Source organism: Oncorhynchus keta, chromosome 34 (genome assembly GCF_023373465.1).
Source record: "Oncorhynchus keta strain PuntledgeMale-10-30-2019 chromosome 34, Oket_V2, whole genome shotgun sequence".
Classification (NCBI taxonomy): domain Eukaryota; kingdom Metazoa; phylum Chordata; class Actinopteri; order Salmoniformes; family Salmonidae; genus Oncorhynchus; species Oncorhynchus keta.
Genome location: NC_068454.1, coordinates 75,314,579 through 75,327,967, shown reverse-complemented (window position 1 = coordinate 75,327,967; position 13,389 = coordinate 75,314,579). Strand labels below are relative to the sequence as shown.

The 13,389-nt window shown below is 47.2% G+C and overlaps 1 protein-coding gene across 1 annotated transcript in view; it reads left to right on the top strand.

The window, feature by feature from the left end:
- Positions 1 to 13,339, top strand: part of LOC118367886 (atrophin-1-like) — a 28,136-nt gene extending 14,797 nt beyond the window's left edge. Inside the window, exons 6-11 of the mRNA XM_052492666.1 lie at positions 7,790 to 8,006; positions 8,115 to 8,679; positions 8,721 to 9,581; positions 9,768 to 9,911; positions 12,320 to 12,500; positions 12,659 to 13,339. Of these exons, the coding sequence (XP_052348626.1) occupies positions 7,790 to 8,006; positions 8,115 to 8,679; positions 8,721 to 9,581; positions 9,768 to 9,911; positions 12,320 to 12,500; positions 12,659 to 12,692 (2,002 nt within the window). The 3' untranslated portion in view covers positions 12,693 to 13,339. The remainder of the gene's footprint in view (positions 1 to 7,789; positions 8,007 to 8,114; positions 8,680 to 8,720; positions 9,582 to 9,767; positions 9,912 to 12,319; positions 12,501 to 12,658) is intronic.
- Positions 13,340 to 13,389: the final 50 nt, after the last annotated feature.

The window sequence follows — 13,389 nt, the reverse complement described above, 5'->3', positions numbered from 1 at the left end:
TCACAGAAGAGGTTTTGTAGACAGGCCTACAGTATATCAAAGACAACAACACCTGTCACAGAAGAGGTTTTGTAGACAGGCCTACAGTATATAAGAGACAACACCACCCATCACAGAAGAGGTTTTGTAGACAGGCCTACAGTATATCAAAGACAACAACACCTGTCACAGAAGAGGTTTTGTAGACAGGCCTACAGTATATAAAAGACAACACCACCCATCACAGAAGAGGTTTTGTAGACAGGCCTACAGTATATCAAAGACAACACCACCCATCACAGAAGAGGTTATGTAGACAGGCCTACAGTATATCAAAGACAACACCACCCATCACAGAAGAGGTTTTGTAGACAGGCCTACAGTATATCAAAGACAACACCACCCATCACAGAAGAGGTTTTGTAGACAGGCCTACAGTATATCAAAGACAACACCACCTGTCACAGAAGAGGTTTTGTAGACAGGCCTACAGTATATCAAAGACAACAACACCCATCACAGAAGAGGTTTTGTAGACAGGACTACAGTATATCAAAGACAACAACATCTGTCACAGAAGAGGTTTTGTAGACAGGCCTACAGTATATCAAAGACAACACCACCCATCACAGAAGAGGTTTTGTAGACAGGCCTACAGTATATCAAAGACAACAACATCTGTCACAGAATATGTTTTGTAGACAGGCCTACAGTATATCAAAGACAACACCACCCATCACAGAAGAGGTTTTGTAGACAGGCCTACAGTATATCAAAGACAACAACATCTGTCACAGAATATGTTTTGTAGACAGGCCTACAGTATATCAAAGACAACACCACCCATCACAGAAGAGGTTTTGTAGACAGGCCTACAGTATATCAAAGACAACAACACCCATCACAGAAGAGGTTTTGTAGACAGGCCTACAGTATATCAAAGACAACAACACCTGTCACAGAAGAGGTTTTGTAGACAGGCCTACAGTATATCAAAGACAACAACACCCATCACAGAAGAGGTTTTGTAGACAGGCCTACAGTATATAAAAGACAACAACACCCATCACAGAAGAGGTTTTGTAGACAGGCCTACAGTATATCAAAGACAACACCACCCATCACAGAAGAGGTTTTGTAGACAGGCCTACAGTATATCAAAGACAACAACACCTGTCACAGAAGAGGTTTTGTAGACAGGCCTACAGTATATAAAAGACAACAACACCCATCACAGAAGAGGTTTTGTAGACAGGCCTACAGTATATCAAAGACAACAACACCTGTCACAGAAGAGGTTTTGTAGACAGGCCTACAGTATATAAAAGACAACAACACCCATCACAGAAGAGGTTTTGTAGACAGGACTACAGTATATAAAAGACAACAACACCCATCACAGAAGAGGTTTTGTAGACAGGCCTACAGTATATCAAAGACAACAACACCTGTCACAGAAGAGGTTTTGTAGACAGGCCTACAGTATATCAAAGACAACACCACCCATCACAGAAGAGGTTTTGTAGACAGGCCTACAGTATATCAAAGACAACACCACCCATCACAGAAGAGGTTTTGTAGACAGGCCTACAGTATATCAAAGACAACAACACCCATCACAGAAGAGGTTTTGTAGACAGGCCTACAGTATATCAAAGACAACACCACCCATCACAGAAGAGGTTTTGTAGACAGGCCTACAGTATATCAAAGACAACAACACCTGTCACAGAAGAGGTTTTGTAGACAGGCCTACAGTATATAAAAGACAACAACACCCATCACAGAAGAGGTTTTGTAGACAGGCCTACAGTATATAAAAGACAACACCACCCATCACAGAAGAGGTTTTGTAGACAGGCCTACAGTATATCAAAGACAACACCACCCATCACAGAAGAGGTTATGTAGACAGGCCTACAGTATATAAAAGACAACACCACCCATCACAGAAGAGGTTTTGTAGACAGGCCTACAGTATATCAAAGACAACACCACCCATCACAGAAGAGGTTTTGTAGACAGGCCTACAGTATATAAAAGACAACAACACCCATCACAGAAGAGGTTTTGTAGACAGGCCTACAGTATATCAAAGACAACACCACCCATCACAGAAGAGGTTTTGTAGACAGGCCTACAGTATATCAAAGACAACACCACCCATCACAGAATAGGTTTTGTAGACAGGCCTACAGTATATAAAAGACAACACCACCCATCACAGAAGAGGTTTTGTAGACAGGCCTACAGTATATCAAAGACAACACCACCCATCACAGAAGAGGTTTTGTAGACAGGCCTACAGTATATAAAAGACAACAACACCCATCACAGAAGAGGTTTTGTAGACAGGCCTACAGTATATCAAAGACAACACCACCCATCACAGAAGAGGTTTTGTAGACAGGCCTACAGTATATCAAAGACAACACCACCCATCACAGAAGAGGTTTTGTAGACAGGCCTACAGTATATCAAAGACAACACCACCCATCACAGAAGAGGTTTTGTAGACAGGCCTACAGTATATCAAAGACAACACCACCCATCACAGAAGAGGTTTTGTAGACAGGCCTACAGTATATCAAAGACAACAACACCTGTCACAGAAGAGGTTTTGTAGACAGGCCTACAGTATATAAAAGACAACAACACCCATCACAGAAGAGGTTTTGTAGACAGGCCTACAGTATATAAAAGACAACACCACCCATCACAGAAGAGGTTTTGTAGACAGGCCTACAGTATATCAAAGACAACACCACCCATCACAGAAGAGGTTTTGTAGACAGGCCTACAGTATATAAAAGACAACAACACCCATCACAGAAGAGGTTTTGTAGACAGGCCTACAGTATATCAAAGACAACACCACCCATCACAGAAGAGGTTTTGTAGACAGGCCTACAGTATATCAAAGACAACACCACCCATCACAGAAGAGGTTTTGTAGACAGGCCTACAGTATATAAAAGACAACAACACCCATCACAGAAGAGGTTTTGTAGACAGGCCTACAGTATATCAAAGCCAACAACATCTGTCACAGAAGAGGTTTTGTAGACAGGCCTACAGTATATAAAAGACAACAACACCCATCACAGAAGAGGTTTTGTAGACAGGCCTACAGTATATAAAAGACAACACCCATCACAGAAGAGGTTTTGTAGACAGGCCTACAGTATATCAAAGACAACACCACCCATCACAGAAGAGGTTTTGTAGACAGGCCTACAGTATATAAAAGACAACACCACCCATCACAGAAGAGGTTTTGTAGACAGGCCTACAGTATATCAAAGACAACAACACCTGTCACAGAAGAGGTTTTGTAGACAGGCCTACAGTATATAAAAGACAACACCACCCATCACAGAAGAGGTTTTGTAGACAGGCCTACAGTATATCAAAGACAACAACACCTGTCACAGAAGAGGTTTTGTAGACAGGCCTACAGTATATAAAAGACAACAACACCCATCACAGAAGAGGTTTTGTAGACAGGCCTACAGTATATCAAAGACAACAACACCTGTCACAGAAGAGGTTTTGTAGACAGGCCTACAGTATATAAAAGACAACAACACCCATCACAGAAGAAGTTTTGTAGACAGGACTACAGTATATAAAAGACAACAACACCCATCACAGAAGAGGTTTTGTAGACAGGCCTACAGTATATCAAAGACAACAACACCTGTCACAGAAGAGGTTTTGTAGACAGGCCTACAGTATATCAAAGACAACAACACCCATCACAGAAGAGGTTTTGTAGACAGGCCTACAGTATATCAAAGACAACAACACCCATCACAGAAGAGGTTTTGTAGACAGGACTACAGTATATAAACGACAACAACACCCATCACAGAAGAGGTTTTGTAGACAGGCCTACAGTATATCAAAGACAACAACACCTGTCACAGAAGAGGTTTTGTAGACAGGCCTACAGTATATAAAAGACAACACCACCCATCACAGAAGAGGTTTTGTAGACAGGCCTACAGTATATAAAAGACAACAACACCCATCACAGAAGAGGTTTTGTAGACAGGCCTACAGTATATCAAAGACAACAACACCCATCACAGAAGAGGTTTTGTAGACAGGCCTACAGTATATCAAAGACAACACCACCCATCACAGAAGAGGTTTTGTAGACAGGCCTACAGTATATCAAAGACAACAACACCTGTCACAGAAGAGGTTTTGTAGACAGGCCTACAGTATATAAAAGACAACAACACCCATCACAGAAGAGGTTTTGTAGACAGGCCTACAGTATATCAAAGACAACAACACCTGTCACAGAAGAGGTTTTGTAGACAGGCCTACAGTATATAAAAGACAACAACACCCATCACAGAAGAGGTTTTGTAGACAGGCCTACAGTATATCAAAGACAACACCACCCATCACAGAAGAGGTTTTGTATACAGGCCTACAGTATATCAAAGACAACAACACCTGTCACAGAAGAGGTTTTGTAGACAGGCCTACAGTATATAAAAGACAACAACACCCATCACAGAAGAGGTTTTGTAGACAGGCCTACAGTATATCAAAGACAACAACACCTGTCACAGAAGAGGTTTTGTAGACAGGCCTACAGTATATAAGAGACAACACCACCCATCACAGAAGAGGTTTTGTAGACAGGCCTACAGTATATCAAAGACAACAACACCTGTCACAGAAGAGGTTTTGTAGACAGGCCTACAGTATATAAAAGACAACACCACCCATCACAGAAGAGGTTTTGTAGACAGGCCTACAGTATATCAAAGACAACACCACCCATCACAGAAGAGGTTATGTAGACAGGCCTACAGTATATCAAAGACAACACCACCCATCACAGAAGAGGTTTTGTAGACAGGCCTACAGTATATCAAAGACAACAACACCTGTCACAGAAGAGGTTTTGTAGACAGGCCTACAGTATATAAAAGACAACAACACCCATCACAGAAGAGGTTTTGTAGACAGGCCTACAGTATATCAAAGACAACAACACCTGTCACAGAAGAGGTTTTGTAGACAGGCCTACAGTATATAAGAGACAACACCACCCATCACAGAAGAGGTTTTGTAGACAGGCCTACAGTATATCAAAGACAACAACACCTGTCACAGAAGAGGTTTTGTAGACAGGCCTACAGTATATAAAAGACAACACCACCCATCACAGAAGAGGTTTTGTAGACAGGCCTACAGTATATCAAAGACAACACCACCCATCACAGAAGAGGTTATGTAGACAGGCCTACAGTATATCAAAGACAACACCACCCATCACAGAAGAGGTTTTGTAGACAGGCCTACAGTATATCAAAGACAACACCACCCATCACAGAAGAGGTTTTGTAGACAGGCCTACAGTATATCAAAGACAACACCACCTGTCACAGAAGAGGTTTTGTAGACAGGCCTACAGTATATCAAAGACAACAACACCCATCACAGAAGAGGTTTTGTAGACAGGACTACAGTATATCAAAGACAACAACATCTGTCACAGAAGAGGTTTTGTAGACAGGCCTACAGTATATCAAAGACAACACGACCCATCACAGAAGAGGTTTTGTAGACAGGCCTACAGTATATCAAAGACAACAACATCTGTCACAGAATATGTTTTGTAGACAGGCCTACAGTATATCAAAGACAACACCACCCATCACAGAAGAGGTTTTGTAGACAGGCCTACAGTATATCAAAGACAACAACATCTGTCACAGAATATGTTTTGTAGACAGGCCTACAGTATATCAAAGACAACACCACCCATCACAGAAGAGGTTTTGTAGACAGGCCTACAGTATATCAAAGACAACAACACCCATCACAGAAGAGGTTTTGTAGACAGGCCTACAGTATATCAAAGACAACAACACCCATCACAGAAGAGGTTTTGTAGACAGACCTACAGTATATCAAAGACAACAACACCCATCACAGAAGAGGTTTTGTAGACAGGTCTACAGTATATAAAAGACAACAACACCCATCACAGAAGAGGTTTTGTAGACAGGCCTACAGTATATCAAAGACAACACCACCCATCACAGAAGAGGTTTTGTAGACAGGCCTACAGTATATCAAAGACAACAACACCTGTCACAGAAGAGGTTTTGTAGACAGGCCTACAGTATATAAAAGACAACAACACCCATCACAGAAGAGGTTTTGTAGACAGGCCTACAGTATATCAAAGACAACAACACCTGTCACAGAAGAGGTTTTGTAGACAGGCCTACAGTATATAAAAGACAACAACACCCATCACAGAAGAGGTTTTGTAGACAGGACTACAGTATATAAAAGACAACAACACCCATCACAGAAGAGGTTTTGTAGACAGGCCTACAGTATATCAAAGACAACAACACCTGTCACAGAAGAGGTTTTGTAGACAGGCCTACAGTATATCAAAGACAACACCACCCATCACAGAAGAGGTTTTGTAGACAGGCCTACAGTATATCAAAGACAACACCACCCATCACAGAAGAGGTTTTGTAGACAGGCCTACAGTATATCAAAGACAACAACACCCATCACAGAAGAGGTTTTGTAGACAGGCCTACAGTATATCAAAGACAACACCACCCATCACAGAAGAGGTTTTGTAGACAGGCCTACAGTATATCAAAGACAACAACACCTGTCACAGAAGAGGTTTTGTAGACAGGCCTACAGTATATAAAAGACAACAACACCCATCACAGAAGAGGTTTTGTAGACAGGCCTACAGTATATAAAAGACAACACCACCCATCACAGAAGAGGTTTTGTAGACAGGCCTACAGTATATCAAAGACAACACCACCCATCACAGAAGAGGTTATGTAGACAGGCCTACAGTATATAAAAGACAACACCACCCATCACAGAAGAGGTTTTGTAGACAGGCCTACAGTATATCAAAGACAACACCACCCATCACAGAAGAGGTTTTGTAGACAGGCCTACAGTATATAAAAGACAACAACACCCATCACAGAAGAGGTTTTGTAGACAGGCCTACAGTATATCAAAGACAACACCACCCATCACAGAAGAGGTTTTGTAGACAGGCCTACAGTATATCAAAGACAACACCACCCATCACAGAATAGGTTTTGTAGACAGGCCTACAGTATATCAAAGACAACACCACCCATCACAGAAGAGGTTTTGTAGACAGGCCTACAGTATATAAAAGACAACAACACCCATCACAGAAGAGGTTTTGTAGACAGGCCTACAGTATATCAAAGACAACACCACCCATCACAGAAGAGGTTTTGTAGACAGGCCTACAGTATATCAAAGACAACACCACCCATCACAGAAGAGGTTTTGTAGACAGGCCTACAGTATATAAAAGACAACAACACCCATCACAGAAGAGGTTTTGTAGACAGGCCTACAGTATATCAAAGCCAACAACATCTGTCACAGAAGAGGTTTTGTAGACAGGCCTACAGTATATAAAAGACAACAACACCCATCACAGAAGAGGTTTTGTAGACAGGCCTACAGTATATAAAAGACAACACCCATCACAGAAGTGGTTTTGTAGACAGGCCTACAGTATATCAAAGACAACACCACCCATCACAGAAGAGGTTTTGTAGACAGGCCTACAGTATATCAAAGACAACAACACCTGTCACAGAAGAGGTTTTGTAGACAGGCCTACAGTATATAAAAGACAACAACACCCATCACAGAAGACATTGCCAGATAATGAAGATAGTATAATCATATGGGAACAAAATCCGATGCATAAATTGGTTATATTTTGCTGATGTGTTTCTAGGTTCCACAGGGTTCTAGATCGGGGCAGTGGAAACTCCTGCGCCCGCAGCGACGTTCTCTTTGTCCCCCTGGACGGCTCCAAACTGTGGAAGAAGAGGAATGAGGTGATCGAGAGAGCCCGGAGAGAGGTGGAGCAGAGGGCCAGAGACCTGAGGGAGAAAGAGCGGGAACGAGAGAGGGAGAGAGAGAGGGAGCGGGACCTGGAGAGGCATCTACAAGTGAGTATATTGAGGCAGGGAGGGGGAGGCGATGAGCGAGGGAGAGGGACACAATGCTCAATTTCCTTCTCCATTTTGTCTCTTTAAATGCTCCCTCTTTCCCTGCAGCAACAGAAGGACAATAACAATGCAAATATACAACGCCAGGGATCCTCTCTCTTCTTCCCCTCCTCTTCCTCCATCCTCCTCGACCCTAACTCTTCTTCAAACCCTGGGTCTCACCCTCAACCTCACCCCCAGCAGCACCACTCCCACCCTCACCCCCACGCTCACCTCCACCACTCCCACCTCCACCCCTCCCTCTCTCAACACATCCCACACTCCCTCCTCATGCAGTCAATGGGGGGTTCAACGGTGGTTGGCCCACAGGGGGCTCTGGGGATCGGGTTAGGAGGGCCGTACCTGGGCCCTGACACCCCTGCACTGCGGACCCTGAGCGAGTACGCCCGGCCCCACGCCATGTCCCCCCTCGGGGCTAGTCGCCAACACCAACACCCACATGTCCACCATCATGGCCACCCTCATGGCCACCCCCATGTCCACCCCTCCTTCTTCCTCCCCCAGTTCCAGAACCATGCTCTGGCCCACCCACATCACATGCCTGCTGATGCAGCCACAGCGGCAGCCATCTTGGGTTTCCTCTATGGGGGCAGTATGGAGGGAGGGCCAGGGGGCATGGAGGAGGACATGGGGGATGGGGGTGCAGGGTTAGGGGGATGGGGTTTCCCCATGCAGTGGCAGCCCACCGTGAGCGCATGAAGCCGGGGTTTGAGTTTAAGAGTGAGGACAGGGTGTACCAGCCGGGCTCCTTGGGAGATCCTACGGCTCTCGCCCTCGCCCACTCCCACTCGCATGCCCACGCACACGCTCATGCACATGCTCACTCCCTACTGCTGGGGGGAGGGGGTGGAGGTGAGGTGGCCATTTATGGCACCCCCCCTCCCCAGGCTCCTCCACCCCCTCCACCGCCCCTCCAGAACCCAGCGTTAGCCCCAGTGAGTCGCCTCCCTAACCCTCCTCCCGCCCCTCAGTCCCTCTCCAACCCTCCCCCCTTCTCCCTGCTTCCTCCCTCGCTCCCCTCTCACCCTGCACCTTCACCAGCCCCTCCACCCCCGGCCCCTGCAGCTGCACCTCTGCCCGCTCCTCCTCCACCCTCCTCTAACCCTGTTTCATCCCTCCATCACCCAGCACCACACTCCTTTCCCAGCTCCCTCCCCCCATCTCACCCCCCACCTTCCCCGGCCCCGGTGACCGCCCCTCCCGAGACCTACCCCCCTCTCACTCGCTCCCCCACCACATCTGAGAGAGAGAGGAGTGGAGAGAGGGAGAGAGAAAGAGAGCGAGACAGAGCGGGGCTGCCAGCCGGTGGAGAGAGGGGACGAGAGAGGGAGAGGGAGCGAGAGAGAGAAAGAGAAAGAGGGGGAAGCAATGGAAGTGGAGGAAGTGGTGGAAGTGGAGGAGGAGGAACAGGAGGAGGAGAGATTCCGGGGCGTCTTCAGATGTTGAACGTCACGCCTCATCATCACCAGCACTCACACATCCACTCCCACCTGCACCTGCACCAGCAAGACACAGGTACCCACTGCTGCTCACAGTTATGATCTTGTACTATGATCTACACACTACTATTTAGTGCTCGTTTGAGCTGGACCTGAGAAAGCTCTTCCTTTCTGATACAGATGTTGATGTTAACATGGTTGTTGATGCTGTGACTCTTATTAAATATCTCCTTGTGTTTCCTGTTACATCATTGGCCCCTAGCGGCGGGCGGGGTGCACCCCCTGATGGACCCGTTGGCGTCGGGGTCTCCCCTGGCCCGCCTGCCTTACCCAGGGGCAGCGCTGGGCACCCCCATCCTGGCACACCCCCTCACTGAAAGCGAGGTGCTACGACAACAGCTCTTCGGTGAGGAAAGGCTTGTTTTTTCAGTCTGTTTGTTTATTTTTCTGTCTGCCTGTCTGTCTGTGTTGTATCATGAATATGATACCTACTGTACCTATCTTTCTGTCACTATCTACCTCACCTGTCTCTCCACTTCTCCACTCCTCCTCTCACCTGTCTCTCCTCTTCTCCACTCCTCCTCTCACCTGTCTCTCCTCTTCTCCACTCCTCCTCTCACCTGTCTCTCTCATCTCTACTCCTCCTCTCACCTGTCTCTCTCTTCTCCACTCCTCCTCTCACCTGTCTCTCTCTTCTCTACTCCTCCTCTCACCTGTCTCTCTCTTCTCTACTCCTCCTCTCACCTGTCTCTTCTCTTCTCTACTCCTCCTCTCACCTGTCTATCTCCTTCTCCACTCCTCCTCTCACCTGTCTATCTCCTTCTCCACTCCTCCTCTCACCTGTCTCTCCCTTCTCCACTCCTCCTCTCACCTGTCTATCTCCTTCTCCACTCCTCCTCTCACCTGTCTCTCCCTTCTCCACTCCTCTTCTCACCTGTCAATCTCCTTCTCCACTCCTCCTCTCACCTTTCTCTCCTCTTCTCCACTCCTCCTCTCACTTGTCTATCTCCTTCTCCACTCCTCCTCTCACCTGTCTATCTCCTTCTCCACTCCTCCTCTCACCTGTCTCTCCCTTCTACACTCCTCTCACCTGTCTATCTCCTTCTCCACTCCTCCTCTCACCTTTCTCTCCTCTTCTCCACTCCTCCTCTCACTTGTCTATCTCCTTCTCCACTCCTCCTCTCACTTGTCTATCTCCTTCTCCACTCCTCCTCTCACCTCTCTCTCCTTCACGACTCCTCCTCTCACCTGTCTCTCTCTTCTCCACTCCTCCTCTCACCTGTCTCTCCCCTTCGCCACTCTTCCTCTTACCTGTCTCTCCCCTTCCCCACTCCTCCTCTCACCTGTCTCTCCCCTTCTCCACTCCTCCTCTCACCTTTCTCCTATTCTCCACTCCTCCTCTCACCTGTCTCTCCCCTTCTCTCACTTGTCTCTCCCTTCTCCACTCCTCCTCTCACCTGTCTCTCCCTTCTACACTCCTCTCACCTGTCTATCTCCTTCTCCACTCCTCCCCTCACATGTCTCTCCCTTCTACACTCCTCCTCTCACTTGTCTATCTCCTTCTCCACTCCTCCTCTCACCTCTCTCTCCTTCACGACTCCTCCTCTCACCTGTCTATCTCCTTCTCCACTCCTCCTCTCACCTGTCTCTTGTCTTCTTCACTCCTCCTCTCACCTGTCACTCCCCTTCTCCACTCTTCCTCTCACCTGTCTCTCCTCCACTCCTCCCCTCACCTGTCTCTCCCTTCTCCACTCCTCCTCTCACCTGTCTATCTCCTTCTCCACTCCTCCTCTCACCTGCCTATCTCCTTCACCACTCCTCCTCTCACCTGTCTATCTCCTCCTCCACTCCTCCCCTCACCTCTCTCTCCCCTTCTCCACTCTTCCTTTTACCTGTCTCTCCACTCCTCCTCTCACCTGCCTATCTTCTTCTCCACTCCTCCCCTGTCTTTCCCCTTCTCCACTCTTCCTCTTACCTGTCTCTACCCTTCTTCACTCCTCCTCTTACCTGTCTCTCTTCTCCACTCCTCCTCTCACCTGTCTCTCTCTTCTCCACTCCTCCTCTCACCTGTCTCTCCCCTTCGCCACTCTTCCTCTTACCTGTCTCTCCCCTTCCCCACTCCTCCTCTCACCTGTCTCTCCCCTTCTCCACTCCTCCTCTCACCTTTCTCCTATTCTCCACTCCTCCTCTCACCTGTCTCTCCCCTTCTCTCACTTGTCTCTCCCTTCTCCACTCACCGGTCTCTCCTCTTCTCCACTCCTCCTCTCTCCTGTCTCTCCCTTCTCCACTCCTCCTCTCACCTGTCTCCTCTTCTCCATACCTCCTCTCACCTCTCACTCCTTCTCCACTCCTCCACTCACCGTCTCTCCTCTTCTCCACTCCTCCTCTCTCCTGTCTCTCCCTTCTCCACTCCTCCTCTCACCTGTCTCCTCTTCTCCACTCCTCCTCTCTCCTGTCTCTCCCTTCTCCACTCCTCCTCTCACCTGTCTCCTCTTCTCCACACCTCCTCTTACCTGTCTCTCCCCTTCTCCACTCCTCTCACTTGTCTCACTCCTTCTCCACTCCTCTCACTTGTCTCACTCCTTCTCCACTCCTCTCACTTGTCTCACTCCTTCTCCACTCCTCTCACTTGTCTCACTCCTTCTCCACTCCTCTCACTTGTCTCACTCCTTCTCCACTCCTCTCACTTGTCTCACTCCTTCTCCACTCCTCTCACTTGTCTCACTCCTTCTCCACACCTCCTCTTACCTGTCTCCTCTTCTCACCTGTCTCTCCTCTTCTCCCTTTCCTCTTCCCTTTTCCTTCCCCTTCCAGGAGCTCCGTTCCGTGAGCTGCCCCAGCCCTCCTCTCTGACAGGTTCCATGTCAGCGGCCCACCAGCTCCAGGCCATGCAGCAGGCCCAGAGCGCAGAGCTGCAGATCCAGAGACTGGCCCTGGAACAGCAGTGGATCCACCACCACCACCATCACTCCCTCACCCAGGATGAGTACTACAGGTAGCCTACTAATGGGACCAGAGGAGCTGGGTGAGGTGTGGGGAGACTGTGTCTGGTAGAGGTGGGGGGAAGAGAGAGAGAGAGAGAGAGTGTGTGTGTGTGTGTGTGTGTGCATCATCCCTGACCCTGTCTCATACAGTCTCTTCTCTCTTCCTCAGCCACTTAAAGAAGGAAAGCGACAAGACCCTGTAAGGGAGGAAACAGAGAGGGGGAACAAGCCCACGGAAGACAAACCCAAAGGAGGAAGAAAGGAGAGAAATATCTGCAAAGGAAGAAGAAAACAACAAAACAGAGGCACTAAGAACAATGAAGGAAGCATCAAACCATAGGAGCCTGAGGAGAAATGAACTGATTGCAAAACCAGATGAAAAAAGGGAGAGAGGGATGAGAGGAGTGAAAACGTTGCTCACAGTCTGTGTTGTCTGTACTATACCATAGCCCCAGACTCTGGGCGCATCACAGCGTATGTTGTTCAACTCCAGTTTTGTATTGTGCCCTGTACAGTATACTAGGTGGGAGCAGCAATATAATGCAGTACGGTCTGGTGTAAATGACCTTATGCCAGGACGAATGTGTACATGAGGCTCTCTTTTATGTCATTGCATGTAGCTAGGTGCTTATTCTGAACTGGTTGAACTCCTGGTTCTATTTTTAGTAATCGCCCTCTCTTTCCTAACGGATGGGTGGTGTATGAGTATGCATGAGACCAGCGATTAATGACTGTCATATTATGTTAACGATTAGTTTTATTGTTATTATTATTCATGTCTGTTTGTTGATAATTGTATAATTCTATATACATATTATTTGTATTGTTATTTTATTACATTTTCATGGTATGACGGTTTCTTTCGTTTTTTTTATTGTGAAATGAGATGCAAATGAAGGA